This window comes from Gorilla gorilla, chromosome 5, assembly GCF_029281585.2.
Source record: "Gorilla gorilla gorilla isolate KB3781 chromosome 5, NHGRI_mGorGor1-v2.1_pri, whole genome shotgun sequence".
Taxonomy (NCBI): Eukaryota; Metazoa; Chordata; class Mammalia; order Primates; family Hominidae; genus Gorilla; species Gorilla gorilla.
In genome coordinates this window covers 86605291-86627731 of record NC_073229.2, presented here as the reverse complement: position 1 = coordinate 86627731, position 22441 = coordinate 86605291, and the positions used below count along the sequence as shown (strand labels likewise).

Genomic DNA, 22441 nt, shown 5'->3' with positions numbered 1-22441 from the left:
GCAGAGATATTGAAGTAGATATCAAGTATGTTTCCATTTTAGAGAAGCTGTCAGGGCTAAATATATAAATTTGGAAGCCAGTGCCAGAGACATGACATTTAAAACCAGGAAACTTGCTGTGCAGAAACCTTTTAGTTTAATTATATTCAATTTTTGTCTATTTTTGTTTTGTTGCATTTCCTTTTGAGAACTTAGTCATTAATTCTTTGCCTAGGCCAGTGTCTGGAAGAGTCTCTCCTAGTTTTTTTTTCTAGGATTTTTAAAATGACAGGTCTTATGTTTAAGTTTCTAATCTAACTTGAGTTAATTTTTGAATATGGTAAAAGATAGGGGTCTAGTTTTATTCTTCTGCATATAATTCTTTATTTTTCCCAGCACTATTTATTGAATAGGATGTTCTTTCCCCAATGTATATTTTTGTTGACTTTTTCAAAGATCAATTTGTTGTAGGTATGTGGTTCTCTATTCTGTTTCATTAATCTATGTGTCTATTTTTATATATCAATACCATGCTGTTTTGGTTACTATAACCTTTTAGTATAATTTTAAGTCAACAGAGTAAACAGACAAACTATAGAATAGGAGAAACATTTTCAAGGAAAACATACATCAAAAGGCTAGTATTCAGAATCTACAAGAAACTCAAACACCTCTGCAAGGAAAAAATCAAATAACCCCACTAAAAAGTCAGCAAAAGGCATGAACAAATATTTTTTAAAAGAAGATATAAAAGCAGTCAACAAACATATAAAAAATGCTCAACATCTTTAATCATCAGATAAATACAAATTAAAACCACAGTGAGATGCCATTTTACACCAATCAGAATGGTTATTACTAAAAAGTCAAGAAACAACAGATGTTGGCAAGGATGCAGAGAGAAGGGTATGCTTACACACTGTTGATAGAAAAATAAATTAGTACATCTCTGTGGAAAACAGTATGAAGATTTCTCAAAGAGCTAAAAATAGAACTACCATTTTATCCAGCAATACTACTACTGGATATCTAGCCAAAAGAAAAGGAATCATTATATCAAAATAGCACCTGCACTCATATGTTTATCACAGTACAATTCACAATAGCAAAGTCATGGAATCAGCCTAAGTGTCCATCAATGGATGACTGGATTAAAAACATGATACACACACACACACACACACACACACACACACACCATGAAATACAACTTAGCCACCCAAAATAATAAAATCATGTCTTTGCAGTAGCATGGATGGAACTGGAGACCATTATCATAAGTGAAATGACTCGGAACCAGAAAGTAAAAAACCTAATCTTTTCGCTTATAAGTGGGAACTAGACAATGGGTACACATTGACATACAGGGCAAAATAATAGATATTGGAGACTCTAAAAGGTGGGATGGTGGGAGAGGGTGTAAGAAGGAAATATGAACTCTTGGGTAAAATGTTCACTATTCGGGTTATGGGTACACTAAAAGCCCAGACTTCACCGCTATGTAATATACCCATGTTAAAATAACAAAAAACAAGCAAACAAACAAAAAACTGCACTTGTAGTCTCTAAATGTAAAATAAATAAATAAATAAAAGAGGTTATCTTAGAAAAAAATAAAAAATACAACAGGAAACTCAATGAAATTACCTCACATTGAACCCAGATAGGAACAAGAGAAGGTTTTCGACTGAGACTTGGTACACTCATATTTGAAGGAGTTAATGGATTAGAACATGAGATTTAAAAGGACTCCGTGAGTTAAGATGATAAAAATACAGACAATTATTAGAGAAGCTAATAAACTGGCAACTAAGGAAACTTCAAAATAGTTTATATTTAGATAGTAGTAGAAATGGGTTGGGATATAGGGCACAAGCAGAAGAGTTAGCTTAGATAGGATGGCAGATGTTAAATGAATTGTAATAGAAGGAAAAATAGGATAGGTTGCTTTGAATGTGTGGTTGTTGAATCATTTGGAAAGTGTCTTCTGATGGCTCTGTTACTCAAGTGAAATAAGCAGCAATGTCTAATGAAATAGTAATCCAAGTGAGTATGAGGAAAATAGAGTATTACTGATATGCTACAGCATCTCCTTGAAGCTAGTGAACATGAATTTAAAGTAAGTTCAGCCTGCAATAATATGTGTCAATCTCAAACCAAGTGTAATTTACTCATATGCCCATCAGAAATAGCTAGGGTGTTGAATTAAAGTAGGGTTGAGCTTTATCAGGCTATGACAATGGAGGGGAAAGAGTGATTTAAGGGTGTATGCAATTAGTGATTATAGAAGTAAAAGGTGTAATCTAATTCACACAAGGAGGCAATAGAGAATATGATGGGGATGACAGACACTGAAGGTTGGTAGGCTCAATGGATTGTGGGATGGAATAAACGTTGGGGGAGAAAAGGACTACAAGGAGTAAATTAGAAAGAGAAATGAGGCCGTGCATAAAGTATAAAATACTTAACATTAAGATTATGTAAGTTAACATTGAGAAGATGACATAGTTATATATTATGGTAGTATAGAGCATACTAGAGTAGGAGTAGGTTGTAGAGTTAGAGGGAAGATTAAGATCTTTGAGTTGAGACAGTATGCTCCTAGGAGATGCTAATGTTGCAAATAAATAAACTTTGCAGATATTGAAATAATGAAGGCACTTAGGTGTTCTCCATGCCTTGGCTATTGTGATAAAGAGGATGTGATGTGTTTGCATGTGTATGTATGTAATATTACACAGCCACATAAAGAAGGAAATTTTGTCATCTGCGACAGCATGGATGAATGTTGATGGCATTATGCTAAGTGAAATGAATCAGCCAGATAAAGACAAACACTGTATCATCTAACTAATATGTAAAATTTTTTAAAGTCAAAGTTATAGAAACAGAATACTGGTTTTCAGGCAACTGGGACTGAGAGAAATGCGGGGGTGTTCAAAGGGTTATAATATTGTATATTTCAGTAGAGTTAGAAGGGAGAACTTGAAATGTTTCCAAGACATAGAAATGGTAAATACTTGAAGTGATGGATGCCCTAAATCTGACTTGATTATCACACATTCTCAGCATGAAACAAAACATCACGTGTATCTCATAAATATGTACAAACAGTAGTTATCAATAAAAAAATAAAGACAAAAAAGATGAATAACTTCTGGGGAATTAATGTTCAAGGTAATGACTCTAGCTAAAAATGATGCATTGCATACTTGAAATTTGCTAAGAGAATAGATCTTACCTGCTATCCCCCACACATACAAATGATAACTGTGCAAGGTGACAGATATGTTAACTAAGGATAATCATTTCACAATATATAATATACCAAGTCATTATCAAACTTTACACTTTAAATTTGTACAACTTTGTCAATTATGCTTCGATAAAGTTGGAAAAAAATAGCAAAGTAAGGTCAGAGATTGCTGGGCTCAGTGGCTCAAGCCTGTAATCCCAGCACTTTGGGAGGCTGAGGCGGGAGGATCACCTGAGGTTGGGAGTTCAAGACCAGCTTGACCAACATGGAGAAACCCTGTCTCTACTAAAAATACAAAATTAGCTGGGCATGGTGGTGCATGCCTTTAATCCTAGCTACTTGGGAGGCTGAGGCAGAAGAATCAATAGAATCTGGGAGGCAGAGGTTGCAGTGAGCTAAGATCGCACCATTGCACTCCAGCCTGGGCCACAAGAGCGAAACTCTGTCTCAAAACAGACAGACAAACAAATAAAGTAAGGTTGGGATTACATTAGAGAAAGATATAACATGTCAGAGGTTAAATGTTAAAGAATTAGAGGGGATGTTCAGGAAGGTTGACTATGACTATGACAAGGAGAAGATATGGGAAGCATGGTTTGATGGCATCATCTTGAAATAAGTAAAGCTTTTAAGGAAGAGGACGGGACATGAGGAAAAGATGAAGACAACTATAAACATGTAGACATTGAGCTGTGAGAGAAGAGGGAGAAAGAATAACCACCACTTGAGAGTTTACAGTCAAAGGAAAGAGATTCCTAAGAAGAATATGAAAGAAGTGTACAGAGCTGCTTGGGGGAAAAGAACCACACAGTGAGGGATGACTTGGAAACCACTGGCTTCCTGGGATATCTGAGGTAATGGTAATAAGGGATTAATTTTAATGGCCTCAAAGGTAGATCATGGTGGGTTGATTGTGAGAGTTGGCATAAAGTTAATAGTGCTGGGTTCTGTCAGAAGCTCACAGAGCTGGATAGACATTTGGAAATTTCTCCAAAGGCAGTGCTACAGCTACAAGACTCTGTGCTGCACTTCACTTACACAGGTGGCAGTGTCCACGGCGCTACAGGACACAGCTCCAGTGATGCTTCCTAGGGTCTCTGATCACCTCTTGGATGGAGGTTCATGGGTAGAGAAGGGAAACTCATTGTGACCTGACATGTAGATTTCTGAATTCTCCACCATACTTCCCACTTTTGTAGAGTGGAAAGTGTTTATTCACCAAAATCACTTAATGGCTTTGAAGATTATCATGAACTACATTATTAATATTGCCATTTTGCACACACACACACACACACACGTGCGCGCGTGCACACACACACACTAATTTTTACTGAATGCAATGACTCCAATATTCTCAACATATCAGGAGGATCAAATTTTTACTATTTAGAGTAAAATGAGGAAATGAGCCAGGAAATAAAGTTTCGTTAAACCAGCTGGTGTCTTTCTCATAAAAATTTTTCAAGTCTGAAAATCAACTATTTAACCAAATTAATCGGGAGAAAACTTTGTAAAATATGCCACTGACTAAATATTAGAGAAATATGAATACTATGTTTTTAAAAATCAGAAATGTTGTGATATAGAGAATTTTGCTTTCTAAGCCTTTTATTTTCTCCTCCAAAATTCTGAGATATTTCAACGATAATGATATTCTCTTTTATATTCTCAGCTTATTGTGTTTTTTTTTTTCTGTTTTCTACTCACTGGATTTAGATTATTATAACTTACACTACTTAAATTTCAATTTGATGTATTAACATAACTTCCCCCACCCCCATCCCCAAGTCAGTTTCAGCATTTATTTTATTTGGCTTGTGATAAATCTCACCATGTCAGTCATGGGTAAAGTTAAGGTTTTCAGTTTATGTCACAAATATAACTAACTAAGTATGCACTGTGACTATGAAATAAGACACTGCATTTGCAGAAATGCATAGGTTGACATATTTCAACATATAATAAAATTATATTTTCTTATTAATTTTGAAAAATGATTTTAAAAATAGCAATCACATATTTGCATGAGGAATATATTAATTAATGGAATGCTTCCACTTGGTCACTCAATAATTTTCAACAGGAAAGCTTAATCTTTTGGAGTTAATTATCTCAAAAGCTGGGCTGCTACATTTTTCTTTGCTTGAAATCAATAGTCACATTTATAAGGCTATTTTTTTATTATACTTTAAGTTTTAGGGTACATGTGCACAATGTGCAGGTTAGTTACATATGTATACATGTGCCATGCTGGTGCGCTGCACCCACTAACTCATCATCTAGCATTAGGTATATCTCCCAATGCTATCCCTCCCCCCTCCCCCCACCCCACAACAGTCCCCAGAGTGTGATGTTCCCCTTCCTGTGTCCATGTGTTCTCATTGTTCAATTCCCACCTATGAGTGAGAAAATACGGTGTTTGGTTTTTTGTTCTTGTGATGATTTCCAATTTCATCCATGTCTCTACACAGGACATGAACTCATCATTTTTTATGGCTGCATGGTATTCCATGGTGTATATGTGACACATTTTCTTAATCCAGTCTATCATTGTTGGACATTTGGGTTGGTTCCAAGTCTTTGCTATTGTGAATAATGCCGCAGTAAACATATGTGTGCATGTGTCTTTATAGCAGCATGATTTATATTCCTTTGGGTATACACCCAGTAACGGGATGGCTGGGTCAAATGGTATTTCTAGTTCTAGATCCCTGAGGAATCACCACACTGACTTCCACAATGGTTGAACTAGTTTACAGTCCCACCAACAGTGTAAAAGTGTTCCTATTTCTCCACATCCTCTCCAGCACCTGTTGTTTCCTGACTTTTTAATGATTGCCATTCTAACTGGTGTGAGATGCTATCTCATTGTGGTTTTGATTTGCATTTCTCTGATGGCTACTGATGGTGAGCATTTTTTCATGTGTCTTTTGCCTGCATAAATGTCTTCTTTTGAGAAGTCTCTGTTCATATCCTTTGCCCACTTTTTGATGGGGTTGTTTGTTGTTTTCTTGTAAATTTGTTTGAGTTCATTGTAGATTCTGAATATTAGCCCTTTGTCAGATGAGTAGATTGCAAAAATTTTCTCCCATTTTGTCGGTTGCCTGTTCACTCTGATGGTAGTTTCTTTTGCTGTGCAGAAGCTCTTTAGCTTAATTAGATCCCATTTGTCAATTTTGTCTTTTGTTGCCATTGGTTTTGGTGTTTTAGACATGAAGTCCTTGCCCATGCCTATGTCCTGAATGGTAATGCCTAGGTTTTCTTCTAGGGTTTTTATGGTTTTAGGTCTAACGTTTAAGTCTTTAATCCATCTTGAATTGATTTTTGTATAAGGTGTAAGGAAGGGATCCAGTTTCAGCTTTCTACATATGGCTAGCCAGTTTCCCCAGCACCATTTATTAAATAGGGAATCCTTTCCCCATTGCTTGTTTTTCTCAGGTTTGTCAAAGATCAGATAGTTGTAGATATGTGGCGTTATTTCTGAGGGCTCTGTTCTGTTCCATTGATCTATATCTCTGTTTTGGTATCAGTACCATGCTGTTTTGGTTACTATAGCCTTGTAGTATGGTTTGAAGTCAGGTAGCATGATGCCTCCAGCTTTGTTCTTTTGGCTTAGGATTGACTTGGCGACGCGGGCTCTTTTTTGGTTCCATATGAACTTTAAAGTAGTTTTTTCCAATTCTGTGAAGAAAGTCATTGGTAGCTTGATGGGGATGGCATTGAATCCATAAATTACCTTGGGCAGTATGGCCATTTTCACAATATTAATTCTTCCTACCCATGAGCATGGAATATTCTTCCATTTTTTTGTATCCTCTTTTATTTCCTTGAGCAGTGGTTTGTAGTTCTCCTTGAAGAGGTCCTTCACATCCCTTGTAAGTTGGAATCCTAGGTATTTTATTCTCTTTGAAGCAATTGTGAATGGGAGTTCACTCATGATTTGGCTCTCTGTTTGCGTGTTGTTGGTGTATAAGAATGCTTGTGATTTTTGTACATTGATTTTGTATCCTGAGACTTTGCTGAAGTTGCTTATCAGCTTAAGGAGATTTTGGGCTGAGACAATGGGGTTTTCTTGAATCAATCATTCTGAAATTTAACATAGTGAAAATTTTTTAAAGTCTAAATATAGTTTTTAACTTCAGTTTCTGGTCATAAACTATATAGCTATTAAAAATATCTAGGACATTGTTGCCATTTTCTCATCAAGAGTAGCTTTTGCTACTATTAGTACAACTTTACATTCTGCAATATTGTTATAGGGGACAGGAGGTATCCTGTAATCTGGCCCCCTAAATGCCCCATTTAAGAACATATGTTCTCATCAGTATAAACTTTCTTCCTTCCTTCAATGTATTAATTTCCATATAAAAAATAGTAAGTTAGTACAGACATGTGCAGATAAAATTTGAATTAACATCATGAAATCTTTAAGTCTTCCTGGCATACCTGATTAAAGGAATCTTAGCCCCATAATGCTTTGCACAACCTCCAATATTTCTTAATACCCAGTATTCTTCCACTGTGCCCTCTGTATCTCATTTTGTCCACAGAATATTTTCCAAGTATCCACAATGTATTTTCTTTTTCTTTATTTTTTTATTTTTTAGAGACGGGGTCTCATGTTTTCACCCAGGCTGGCATGTAGTGTTGTGAACCAAGCTCATGTCAGTCTCAACCTCCTGGGCTCAAGCAATCCTCTCACCTCAGCCTCCCAAGTAACCGAGTAGCTGGGGCTATTCACCTGGCTAATTTTTTGAAAAAAAGAAATTGTGGATATGGGGTCTTACTATGTTGCCCAGGCTGGTCTGGAACTCTTGGAGTCAAGCAATCCTCATGCCTCAGCCTCCCAAAGTGCTGGGATTACAGATATAAGCCACCACACCCAGCCCACAATATTTTTTCTACACTTTCTTTCTTTTTCTCACTGAAACCTGAGGACAGTTTTTCTTGTAGCCTTCTGAGTTGGTCACTATTCATTCTTCTACAGTTGTGTACCACAGACAGTGAAGTGTATAGACAGCGTTGCCCTTGTTGCCATATTCAGGCCATTTTTTCCCTTCTCCTTCTGAAAACCCTAGCCAGCAGCTGTATCTTCTCTCTCTCTCTGACTCTCTCTCCCCCTCCCCCTCTCCCTCGCTCCTTTTCTAGTAGCTTTTCTCTCAGTTTCTGCTTATCCTTTACTAAATGTTTTAGCATCTAGCTTGCTGACCTTTTCTTTATCACCACTGTGGTCATATTTTTTGATAACTTTGGTATCCCTCTTGGAAATCCACTCACTTTGGTTGTTTAAATTTTTTGATAATTATTTTGCTAATTTCCCCCTCTCCTTCACCTCAGTCCATCTCCCATGGTCTTATCCTATAAGTTATCATGCCTTTAATTGCACACCCTGAAATACCTTTAATTTAAATTCTTTCACTCTCTGATCCCCACTTCCTGTATTTCAAGTTCACTCACTCATGTACTGTAATGACAAAATTTCATAAATTTTTAAAAAAGCAACAGGACCTCCAATTATATGACTACATTTGACATTCCTGTGTCTAGTACCCCCTGCAGGTCCCCATTTTCTTTTAAAAAACATACTTACACATCCACTTTCAAATTCCTTGATTCTCTTTTTCTATGTTCCATTGACCTGAAAACATCAAACCTGTTTAATTCTCATCCTACCATTAAACTCTTGTCCGTTTTATATATATCTAATATAGCAGCTCAAACTTAATGTATTCCAAATTCATAATTGATTACTGAGCCCTGGACAAAGCTTCTTTTCTGCCAGTATTCGTTTACATTACTCTTTGATTTCTTCTTTTCTCTCTTTTGACATGTCTTGTCCATCAACAAATCCTTTAAACTCTCCCATAACTACATATCATGGATATGAACACTTTTATCATTAGGAATGTTAACACCCTTGTTCAAGCCAAATTCTCAGCTGGAACATTTCAATAGCCTCCCTCTTGACCTCATTGTTTTGAACCTTCATTCAGGTACATGTCAAATAGTGAATGGAAGTCTCATCAAAAAAGCTAATATTTTGGCGGAGATTTGAATGATGTGAGGGAATGTGCAGCTGTCTAAGGAAGAGTGTTCATGGCAGAGGGAGTACCTATTGCAAAATCCTTGGCCTATTCAGACCCTGTCCATGCATGAGTCCAGACTAACTGCTCTGGAGAAAGCAGGGGAAGTAGCAGCAATGAAGTTAGAAGAGAAACCAGAATCTGGGGCAGCTTTAGATCATGAATGCCTTTGTAAAGTCCTTCATTTTCACTCTAAGTACAATGGCAAGTATTGCAGTGTTGCTGGCAAATGAGTTACTTTATTTGGTTTATATTTTTGAATTGTTGTGTGACTGTTGTTTTGAAAGGAAACTGTACAGACACAAGGGCACATGCAAAGAGACCTGTTAATAAGCTATTATTGTAATTACAGTATAGTAAACTGGGTAGGACAGTGACTTAGATTAGAATTGGAGAGAGGGCATAATAAGAAGGGGTTGGATTGTGGATGTATATTTAAGATGGAGTCAATACAATGTTTCTTTAGAGCGGATTGAATGAGAAAGAAAAAGAACAAATATATTGGCTCCATAGTTTTTGACCTGAGCAACTAGAAAACAGATTGTGATTATTTTAGATGCTGAAAGTTACAGGTAAAGTAACTGTAAAATAGTTTGCTTGTTTATCATTTTTTATCCACAAAAAAAGAATATATATGTTTTAAAATCATGTTATTCCTCTGCCAATGCCATTCAGGGGGTTCCCGTACATTAATAAAACCTAAAGGATTTAAAATGCTTACAAGGTGAGCCATATTTTCCTCCTGCCTATCTCTCTGCCACCATCTCCTACTAAGTCACCACTTTGGTCTTTGAGATGTTTCCTGAGTATCTCAAGGACCTCTTGCTTCAATCCTCGGTATTTGCCGCTCCCTTTTCTGAAGTGCACATTTCCCAGAAAGCACAGTAGCAATTTGTACACTTCCTTCAGCCATTCACTCAAATATTATCTCCTCAAAGATGTCTTTCCTGTTGATCCTGACACAGCCTGGAAATACCTAATCTCAATTTCTCCCTCCACTTTTATCGGATTTAATTTATTAATTATATAGCACCTCTCCCTATCTGTCATTATACTCATGTATTTATAATTTTCTCTCCCTTCCCCATAAACTAATGTATAATAAGGCAGAGGAGTTGCTGTTTTAATAGGTTTAATACTAGCTTTCTATATTCTAGGATAGAGGTATAACATGTTAATTTTAATTATCAAATATGAATGGTTTTGTCTAAGATTCTTATTTTCATCTTTAAATAACTTTTACATCTGAATTATTTGCTTTCCGAAATCCAGGCAGTGACCTTGTTGTTCAGTTTATGCTTAAAAGATAAATTCGTCATATGAAGTAGTCCATAGGTCTGGACATTTGTCTATGCCCACACAAGTCACGGTATGTAAGCATGCAATAGTATTGCAAAGATTCTATTATAAGAATAAATCTTAATTTACTTCAAAGGGTTTTTTGCCCAAGTAGCGGAATAGGTTCAATGACAGCATTGAAACTGATACAAGGAACTTTCCATCAGAATCCCCATGTCTGCATGATGAAACCAAAGAGACAAATGTGAACTACAATGCTTTAAGACAAAAATTACAACTTAAACATTATAAAAATTACAAATATAACTGTTCATTTCCTGGAAAAAAATGTATCAAAAGTTGATTCCAAGTTTTCAAACAAGTGATGAGAGTATTTCAAGTTACCACAGGCAGAGAAAACTATCTGAAGTTAGTTTATAACTATCTCCTTTCCATTTGCTAGAATAGTATAGAGTTTGAAAAAGCTACTTCAGCAGCTAGAAAACTTTAAGCAAAAGTATACTTCCAATTTGAAGTTAACTCTTTAAAAAATTTTTTTTCTAATTTTTTGCTTTATGAAATTATTATTTTAATACAGTAATAATTTTTACTAACTGTTAGTAAAATATTGAACATTTTATTTTTAATTGTATTAAATTTATGGGCTTTTCTTAATATTTTGAAAAAATACATTTTGAAACCTATTTAAAATGTAGTAAATATTGTTTCACTGATTTTTACCTTAATTGATAAATTAACTTTAAAAATAAATAGCAGTTATAAATACTAGTAGTTCTGTATTACATAAAACATTTACCAAAATGCTGGTGATGGAATTTTGTTCTGATATTGCTGTCCCTACTCTATTAATGCTGTGTTCCCAACAGTGCCTGACACTTCTCATTAAAATCAGTAGTGTGCATTCCATAGGTCACTGGACAAGTTTGGAATGTTATGTCCAAGAAATAGAGTAAAGCTAATTAACTAATGAATATTGGCTTTATTGGCAAAAGGAAACCTAATAGTAGAAAGATATTTAAATCAGTGGTAAGAAATCATTTTAGGAAGGAAAAAATAAAAGAGGATAAGAGTATTGTTTTTGTCTCCTCTTTTGCACTATTATATTTTATTTTCATTATTTTTTTTCCTTCCCTTTCATGTATCTTCACAGATCCTCGCTGCTTTCCTATGTATCATTTCCCATTTTACCACTAAAATGACACCTTAAATATTTCCATCACAATCATGAGGTTACCCTTACCCTAAAGTCTCAAAATAGTTTTATGTAGAAACAAACTATAAATTGGATGTTTTAGAAACATGGTGATCTGAAAGGTCTTTCCTTTCTCTCCCCCTGTATTTAAAACAATTGGCCTCTGACTAAAATGGCTGCTGGACACCTAGAGTAGCTCAAATTAGTTAGCTATAAGTCTCTCTGAGCATTTCAACAGAAGTTAATGCACTTTTGTAAACACATTTATTAAAAAGGTCCATGTTGTTTCAGAGTTTGCTTTTGTTTACTTTGCTTTTGTTTTCTCTGTTTTACATTCTTAAATGTCAAGGCTACTATTGAAACTTCTTTTTCCTTGACAGCAGGCTGAGTTGATAGGATGACATTTTTCTTATGAGTAAGACTTGGAAGTGCCTCTTAGATTTCAAGCCATCACTGGGAGTGGGGGATTGGAGATGATTGCCTGAAACTCAGTAGGAAAGTTTTCCCTTTTTGAAAAAAAAAAAAAACTTTTAAGTTCAGGGATACAAGTGCAGGTTTCTTACATAGGTAAACTTGGGTCATGGGGATTTGTTGTACAGATTATTTTATCATCCAGGTATTAAGCCTAGTACACATTAGTCCTCCGCCTTTGGGTCAAACCTCTCTGAGCCACACATTGCAGATAGTATTTGGGGGGTCTCTTACCTAGTGTGTACTGAGAGTAGAAAATCTTTGGCCTTTTTTTTTTTTTTGGATCAATAAAACTTGCTCTGTTTAGAAACACTTTCTCAGAGTTGCTGCTGCCCAGTGTTCATCCAACACCATTTGGATCTGATTCTTCTTAGTGGCTAAATATTGGTTCTTCAATTCATAGACCTGATCCTGTTCTTTGGAAACTGCAACACAAAGTAAGCCCAAATGTCACATGTGTCTTTAACTGCTCTTGGCCAATTCAGTCCATTCCAACTCAAAAGGAAAATTGAAACTCATCAACTTTTAGGATGTGCTAAAGCTCTTCTCTTCTTCTCTATGCTATTACATGCTCATCCTCAATAGGAAGCGATGCTACCTCTCATTAAGTTGGTATTTGGAGTGATTTCTGGATATCTAGCCAGCCCCTCAGAATGAGAGACGTAAAGTAAATATATCTTACTATCTGTGGAGTAGTAGACTAAAATACATAAAGGTCTTCATCTATGGAATAGCAGAGTATAATAATGCACTTAAAGTTAGGACAAACTTAATTTTATTAACCACTCTAAAATTTGTAAGTAATATGGCCAAAGCAACTAATGTAATTTCTATGGGTATGTTTCCTCATTTATAAAAGTGATAAATAATAATATATTTCACAACTTACAAGAATTGAATGAGAACTTAAGAAAATTGTGTAAAAGTAATTAGTGGCTGGCATATGATGGGTGCTGAAAAAAAGTGGATGATTATTTCTGCTATGAATGGAGAAATAATTTAATTCTGTAAGATGAAAATGCAAAGCTGTATGCCTCAAACTATAGGAAAGGTGAATTACTACAGCATTTTATTGATGCTATTTCAGTGAAATTGTGCCAACATGGCCTTTGATCCCTTTTATGAAATTATTTTGTGTTCTTATAACAGATTTAAAATAATAAATGCATAGTTAAATTCACTTCATTAATAAATCAGCTTCTACCAACTTAAAGTCATGAGAAGTCATATTTTTGGTCTTAAAATATTTGGTGTTTACATTAGAAAAAACATTCTTTCATTTGGGGTCCCATTTATTTTATAATAGAAGGTTTACTAAATATGATTTCAGGCACAGGACTGTTTCCTACAAATTAATTAGAAGTGAGGGCAGTGGAACCCAGAACACAAGTGTATGTTCTTTAGCAACTTATAGATTGCAGTTAATGAAATACAGTAGACTGGAATATAGATTGTTTGAAAAACAATTTTAAAAATGACAACTAACAAACAGAAGTCCTATAAGTAGCCCAACTATAACTAGACCATTATCATCCACTGGCAGTCTATCCTGTCTCAAATTCATGTAGTCATCATTAACTCCTGCTAGCACATCATCAGTATATACTGGCTCTACTAAACATTAAAAAATCACATTTGTCATGTTTTTTCTTCATATTCCACTAGTTTTCCAAAACATATACTGTATTGTTAAGTACCAGTTTAGGCCAAAGTTTATTTTATTCTTAAATTCCCAAAAGAGATCATTAAGAGCATACATTGAAAATTTAGTTTACTGTAATTCTTCCCAAATACATAAATAGGAGCTTTTTGGCTAAGATCACAGGTATGTATAAAAAAATGATTAATAGTACCATATAATTTAAACAAAGCCTTATTCCTTTTGGAATAATGTTAATAGGCTTTTCTGAAAACATTTAAATTATAATTTTTCTAATTTACACTGATGTATTTACAGCTGTATATCAGGATTTACTGAAAAAAACTGTGAGAAAGCAATTGACCACTGTAGACTGCTGAGCATCAACTGTCTGAATGAAGAATGGTGTTTCAATATAATTGGAAGATTCAAAGTAAGTAATTTAATACATGGCAACATAATTTAGCCCTTCAAAATACAATAGACTCAGTCTATATTTCAAATGCTCTTATTAATCTTAGCCAGAGAAATATATCCTTATATCTATATTTAAATGTGAGTTATGTAAAGCTTAGCAATAGGGGTTTTAATTTATAAGAATTATGTTGGGAGGGAATTAATAAATGTTCTAGGAGGTGTTTTTATTATAAAGTAAGTATAAAGCTAATTGAGGCCTGGTGATATACTTCTTAGTATATAAAACCCTGGTTACTAATACTTTAAGTATTTTTTAACTAGATGAGAAATAAAATCAGTCTAGTGGTCGATTGTTAGGGTCCACAAAATATGCTTTTTTAGTGAATAGTTTTTGAAATTACTTTACAAATACAATATGTCCGTACTACACATGGTAAGGGATATTCCACAACCTAGCAATGTTACTTGTAGGTGTGTCTATTAGAGAAATTATCAGGTATTTACTGAGAGAGACCTACACAGGAATGTTCACTTCAAATCTGAAACTAAACCTGGTAAATAAGAGAACGGACAATTTCATCATGGTGTAGTCTTACAATGGAATTATAAAAACTAGTTAAAATGAATAGACAATAGCTATATGTATTAATACTTACAAATATCAGAATATTGAATTTTAAAATTTTATAAACTTGAGGATTACACACACCAGCTTTATTTGAAAGGCAAACTATAGGGAGGTAGATGGGAGAATGAAATCAGGGAGAGTACAAAGGGAACTTCCAATGTTTCCGCAAAGCTTTTTTTTTTCAAAAAATAATTTTTTTGAGAAATAAGGCAAGAAAAATAAATACAGCATGAAGATAGAATAAATAAAATGGTATGGTTTTGATAAGCATTCCTCATTACTATTCATTGGAACGCTATAAAAATTAAAAAGTAGAACTAACAAGTTAAATATGGCAAAATCCCAGGATTCATTATAACTTTTTAGAAACCAATAGTGCTTCTGTAATATGGCAACAACTAATTAAGACATGACACTACAAATTAATACTATAAAAGTGAAATAAAGTATGATTATAATTGTATCAAAACACTTCAGAAAACATTTAACAAAATGTGGCTAATATCTCTATGCTGAAAACTAAAAAAAAGATTAGAGGGATATGGAATATGCCCTATAAATAAAGTTATAAAATATTTATGAATTAGAAAAATTAATATTTTATGATGTCCTTTCTTCTTACTGATATTAACAAATGTTTTGTAGAAATGGGTAAGCTGATTATAAAACTGATATGAAACATCAAAGGACTTCAAATAGCTAAGCAATCAAAAATAACAGCAAATCTGAAGGATTTTACCAACCTGATTTCAGGAGTTACTTTCAAGCTAGAGTATCAAGGCAATGTGGTACTAGTATGTGATGCTTAATACTGAGGGTCAACTTGATTGGATTCAAGGATGTCAAGTATTGACCCTGGGTGTGTCTGTGAGGGTGTTGTCAAAGGAGATTAACATTTGAGTTGGTGGGCTGGGGAAGGGAGACCCACCCTTAATCTAGGTGGGCACCATCTAATCATCTGCCATCACAGCCAAAATATAAAGCAGGCAGAAAAACATAAATAGGCTAGACAGGCTTAGCCTCCCAGCCTACATCTTTCTTCTGTGCTGGATACTTCCTGCTGTCGAACATTGGACTCCAAGTTCTTTGCTTTGGGACTCAGACTGGCTTCCTTGCTCCTCAGCTTGCAGACAGCCTACTGTGGGACCCTGTGATAGTATGAGTTAATACTCCTTAATAAACTCCCCTTTTCGTATAAATCTATCCTATTAGTTCTGTCCCTCTAGAGAACCCTGACTAATACATAGCATAAGGATGAACTAGAAGATCACACACACACACACACACACACACACACACACACACACACACACACACACACAGGAAAGGAGACTTCAAAGATAGATCCACAGGGAAATTTCTGTTGAATTCCCTCAAAAACACCAAGATAATTTAAGTAACAAAGGAACATCTTATCAAAACACACGTGGAAAAAAAGTGAGTCCATATCCCCTACGTCAAACCACACAATAATTAATTTGACATGAAGCATAAACCTGAGAGTTAAAGAGAAATTTATAAAACTTCTTGAGAATAAAATGGAGCAAAAAAAAAAAAAAAAAAAAAAAAACACCAAAGGATGAGGTTCTTCATGACCATGTATTAGACTAAACTTTGTTAGATAGGGCACAAATTAATTGGTTTATTGAACTTAATTAAGTTTAAAAACTTCTGTGCATCAAAATAATTTTTAAAAAGACAACAATAACCAGTGATTACCCACCTAAATTTACATTAGAAATAAACATAATCATAATAGAGGTATGTACTGTTCACATGAGATAATATGAAATAAAATGTCTTTATTGAAACAAAATGATGGAAAAAATTGAGAGAAATACTAACCAGAAACCAGTTGATGCCTACCTTACTTTTATGTAAAACAGACCTTAAAACTTAAAATCAGAAATCATAAAATTCTGATTTTTAAAATTCTTAAAATTAAGAAATTAATAAACCCTCTTTCACAGTGGGGTGCATTTGTTTCTTCATGAAAAACTATATGTGAGTTATATTGTTAATTTTCAAAGGGAAAGAACAAATAAAATTAGAAAATGTATTGTAGAGATAATCTTTAGATATAAATGAAAATAAAGGTAAATACACATTTTAAATGTTCAAACTGTCTCAAATTTTTAAATTTAATTTTATTTTGCTTTAAGTTCTGGGATAGATGTACTGAATGTAAATGTTCGTTACATTGGTATACATGTAGTATGGTGGTTTGCTGCACCTATCAACCCGTCATATAGGTTTTAAGCCCCACATGCATTAGGTATTTGTCCTAATACACTCCCTCTCCTTCCCGCCACTCTGCCCGACAGGCCTTGGTGTGTGATATTTCCCTCCCTATCTCCATGTGTTCACACTGTTCAGCTCCCACTTATGAGTGAGAACATGTGGTGTTTGCTTTTCTGTTCCTATGTTGCTTTGCTGAGGATGATGGTTTCCAGCTTCATCCACATGTCTGCAAAGGACATGAACTCATTCTTTTTTATGACTGCATAATATTCCACGGTGTATATGTGCCACAGTTTCTTTATCCAGCCTATCATTGATGGGCATTTGGGTTGGTCCCAAGTCTTTGCTGTTGTAAATAGTGCTGCAATAAACATACGTGTGCATGCGTCTTTATAGTAGAATGATTTATAATCATTTGGGTATATACTCAGTAATGGGATTTCTGGGTCAAATGGTATTTCTAGTTCTGTATCCTTGAGGAATCACCACGCTGTCTTCCACAATGGTTGAACTAATTTACACTCCCACCAAAAGTGTAAATGCGTTCCTATTTCTCCGCATCCTCGACGGCATCTATTATTTCGACGTTTTAATGATCATCATTCTAACTGGCATGAGATGGTATCTCGTTGTGGTTTGGATTTGCATTTCTCTAATGACCAGTGATGATGAGCTTTTTTTTATATGTTTGCTGGCTGCATAAATGACTTCTTTTGATGGGTGTCTGTTGATAAACTTTGCCCATTTTTTGATGAGGTTGTTTTTTTCTTGTAAATTTGTTTAACTTCCTTGTAGATTCTAGATATTAGCCCTTTGTCAGATGGATAGTTTGCAAAATTTTTCTCCCATTCTGTAGGTTGCCTGTTCACTCCGAGGACAGTTTCTTTTGCTGAGCAGAAGCTCTTCATTTTGATTAGATCCCATTTGTCAATTTTGGCTTTTGTTGCAATTGCTTTTGGTGTTTTAGTCATGAAGTACTTGCCCATGCCTATGTCCTGAATGGTATTGCCTAGGTTTTCTTCTAGGGTTTTTATGGTTTTAAATTTTACATTTAAGTCTTTAATCCACCTTTAGTTAATTTTTGTATAAGGTGTAAGGAAGAGGTCCAGTTTCAGTTTTCCGCATATGGCTAGCCAGTTTTCCCAAAACCATTTATTAAATAGGGAATTCTTTCCCCATTGCTTGTTTTTGTCATGTTTGTCAAAGCTCAGATGCTTGTAGATGTGTGGTGTTACTTCTGAAGCCTTTGTTGTGTTCCATTGGTCTATATATCTATTTTGGTACCAGTACCATGCTGTTTTGGTTACTGTGTAGCCTTGAAGTATAGTTTGAAGTTAGGTAGCATGATGCCTCCAGCTTTGTTCTTTTTGCTTAGGACTGTCTTGGAAATATGGCCTTTTTTTCATTGCATATGAAATTTAAAGTATTTTTTTCTAGTTCTGTGAAGAAAGTCGATGGAAGATTGATGGGAATAGCATTGAATCTATAAATTTCTTTGGGCAGTATGGCCATTTTCACAATATTGATTCTTCCTGTCCATGAGCATGGAATGATTTTTTCCATTTGTTTGTGTCATCTCTTATTTCCTTGCGCAGTGGTTTGTAGTTCTCCTTGAAGAGGTCCTTCACATCTCTTGTAAGTTGTATTCCTAGGTATTTTATTCTCTTTGTAGCAATTCTCAATGGGAGTTCACTCATAATTTGCCTCTCTGCTTGTCTGTTAGTGGTGTATAGGAATGCTTGTGATTTTTGCACATCGATATTGTATCCTGAGACTTTGCTGAAGTTGCATATCAGCTTAAGGAGTTGTTGGGCTGAGACGATGGGGTTTTCTAAATATACAATCATGTATTGTGCAAACAGACACAATTTGACTTTCTCTCTTCCTATTTGAATACCCTTTATTTCTTTCTCTTGCTTGATTGCTCTAGCCAGAACTTCCAACATTATGTTGAACAGGAGTGGTGAGAGAGGGCATCCTTGTCTTGTGTCGGTTTTCAAAGGGAATGCTTTCAGCTTTTGCCCATTTGGTATGATATTGGCTATGGGTTCGTCATAAATAGCCCTTACTATTTTGATATATGTTCCACCAACACCTAGTTTATTGAGAGTTTTTAGCATGAAGCGGTGTTGAATTTTGTCGAAGGCCTTTTCTGCATCTATTGAGATAATCATGTGGTTTTTGTCATTGGTTCTGTTTATGTGGTGGATTATGTTTATTGATTTGCATATGTTGAACTATCTTTGCATCCCAGGGATAAAGCCAAATTGGTCGTGGTGGATAAGCTTTTTGATGCGCTGCTGGATTCCATTTGCCAGTATTTTATTGAGGATTTTCACATCGAAGTTCATCAGTGATATTGGCCTGAAATTTTATTTTCTCATTGTGTCTCTTCCAGGTTTTGGAATCAGGATGATGCTGGACTCATAAAATGAGTTAGGGAGGAGTTCCTCTCCTTTTTTTCTGTTTTATTTTATTTATTTATTTTTTCTTGTTTATCTTTTTTATTATTGTACATTAAGTTCTGGGTTACATGTGCAGAATGTGCAGGTTTGTTACATAGGTATACATGTGACATGGTGTTTTGCTGCACCCATCAAACTGTCATCTACATTATATATTTCTCCTAATGTTATCCCTCCACTAGTCCCCCACCCCCTGACAGGCCCCGGTGTGTGATGTTCCCCTCCCTGTCTCCATGTGTTCTCATTGTTCAACTCCCACTTATGAATGAGAACATGTGGTGTTCGGTATTATGTTCCTGTGTTAGTTTGCTGAGAATGATGGTTTCCATCTTCATCCATGTCCCTGCAAAGAACATTAACTCATCCTTTTTTATGAATGCATAGTATTCCATGGTGTATATTTGCCACATTTTCTTTATCCAGTCTATCATTGATGGGCATTTGGGTTGGTTCCAAGTCTTTGCTATTGTGAACAGTGCCACAATAAACTTTTGTGTGCATGTGTCTTTATAGTAGAATGAATTATAATCCTTTGGATATATACCCAGTAATGGGATTGCTGGGTCAAATGGTATTTCTAATTCCAGATCCTTGAGGAATTGCCACACTGTCTTCTACAATGATTGAACTAATTTACACTCCCACCAACAGTGTAAAAGCGTTCCTATTTCTCCACATCCTCTCCAGCATCTGTTGATTCCTGACATTTAATGATCGTCATTATAACTGCCATGAGATGGTATCTCATTGTGGTTTTGATTTGCATTTCTCTAATGACCAGTGATGATGAGCTTTTTTTCATATGTTTGTTGACTGCATAAATGTCTTCTTTTGGAGAAGTGCCTGTTCATATCCTTCACCCACTTTTTGATGAGGTTGATTGTTTTTGTCTTGTAAATTTGTTTAAGTTCTTTGTAGATTCTGGATATTAGCCCTTTGTCAGATGGATAGATTGCAGAATTTTTCTCCCATTCTGCAGGTTGCCTGTTCACTCTGATGATAGTTTCCTTTGCTGTGCAGAAGCTCTTTAGTTTAATTAGATCGCATTTGTCTATCTATTGTTTAGAATAGTTTCAGAAGGAATGGTCCCAGCTCCTCTTTGTACCTCTGATAGAATTCAGCTGTGAATTCGTCTGGTCCTTGGCTTTTTTTGGTTGGTAGGGTATTAATTAATGCCTCAATTTCAGAACTTTTTATTGGTCTATTCACGATTTGACTTCTTCGTGGTTTAGTTACGGATTTTCTTCCTCCTGGGAGGATGTATGTGTCCAGGAATTTATCCATTTCTTCTAGATTTTCTAGTTTTTGTTTTGTTTTGTTTTGTTTTGTTTTGTTTTTGCATAGAGGTGTTTATAGTATTCTCTGTTGGTAGTTTTTATTTCTGTGGGATCGGTGTTGATATCCCCTTTATCATTTTTTATTGTGTCTATTTGATTTTTCTCTCTTTTCTCCTTTTTTAGTCTGGCTAGTGGTCTATCTATTTTTTTAATCTTTTCAAAAGAACAGCTCCTTGATTCAATGATTTTTTGAAGGGTTTTTCGTGCCTCTATCTCCTTCGGTTCTGCTCTGATCTTAGTTATTTCTTGTCTTCTGCTAGCTTTTGAATTTGTTTGCTCTTGCTTCTCTATTTCTTTTAATTGTGATGTTAGGGTGTCAATTTTAGATCTTTCCTGCTTTCTGATGTGGGCATTTGGTGCTATAACTTTCCCTGTAAATACTGCTTTAGCTCTGTCCCAGAGATTCTGGTACATTGTCTGTTTTCATTGGTTTCAAAGAACTTTGTTATTTCTGCCTTATTTTTGTTACTTACCCAAGAGTCATTGAGGAGCAAGTTGTTCAGTTTCCACAAAATTGTGTGGTTTTGAGTAACTTTCTTAATCCTGAGTTCTAATTTGATTACACTGTGGTCTAAGAGGCTGTTTTTTTACATTTGCATCCATTCTTTTGCATTTGTTGAGGAGTGTTTTACTTCCAATTATGTGGTTGATTTTAGAGTAAGTGCTATGTGATGCTGATAAAAATGTATATTCTGTTGATTTGATGTGGACAGTTCTGTAGATATCTATTAGGGCTGCTTGGTCCAGAGGTGAGTTCAAGTCCTGAATATCCTCGTTAATTTTCTGTCTCATTGATCTGTCTAATATTGACAGTGGAGTGTTAAAAAGTCTCCCACTATTACTGTGAGGGAGTCTACGTCTCTTTGTAGGCCTCTAAGAATTTATTTTTATGAATCTGGGCACTTTTGTATTGGGTGCATATATATTTACGATAATTAGCTCTTCTTGTTGCATTGATCCCTTTACCATTATGTAATGCCCTTCTTTGTCTTTTCTGACATTTCTTGGTTTAACGTCTGTTTTATCAGAGACTAGGACTGCAACCCCTGCTTTTTTTGCTTTCCATTTGTTGGTAAGTAGTCCTCCGTCCTTTTATTTTGAGCCTATATGTGTCTTTGCGTATGAGGTGGGTCTTCTGAATACAGCGCACCAGTGGGTCTTGACTCTATCCAACTTGCCATTCTGTGTCTTTGCCCATTTACATTTAATGTTAATATTGGTATGTGTGAATTTGATCCTGTCATTATGATGCTAGCTGGTCATTTTGCACATTAGTTGATGCAGTTTCTTCTTAGTTTCGTTGTTCTTTATATTTTGGTATGTTTTTGCAGTGGCTGGTATCAGTTTTTCCTTTCTATATTTAGTACTCCCTTCAGGAGTTCTTGTAAGGCAAGCCTGGTGGTCACAAAATCCTTCAACGTTTGCTTGTCT

The 22441-nt window shown here is 35.2% G+C and overlaps 1 protein-coding gene across 18 annotated transcripts in view; it reads left to right on the top strand.

Annotated features, from left to right (window-relative positions):
* Positions 1 to 22441, top strand: part of LOC101154628 (protein eyes shut homolog) — a 460684-nt gene that overhangs the window by 394213 nt on the left and 44030 nt on the right. For all 18 annotated transcript variants that reach the window (XM_055391337.2, XM_055391328.2, XM_055391331.1 and 15 more), the window contains one exon: positions 14241 to 14355. In XM_055391337.2, the coding sequence (XP_055247312.1) occupies positions 14241 to 14355 (115 nt within the window). The remainder of the gene's footprint in view (positions 1 to 14240; positions 14356 to 22441) is intronic.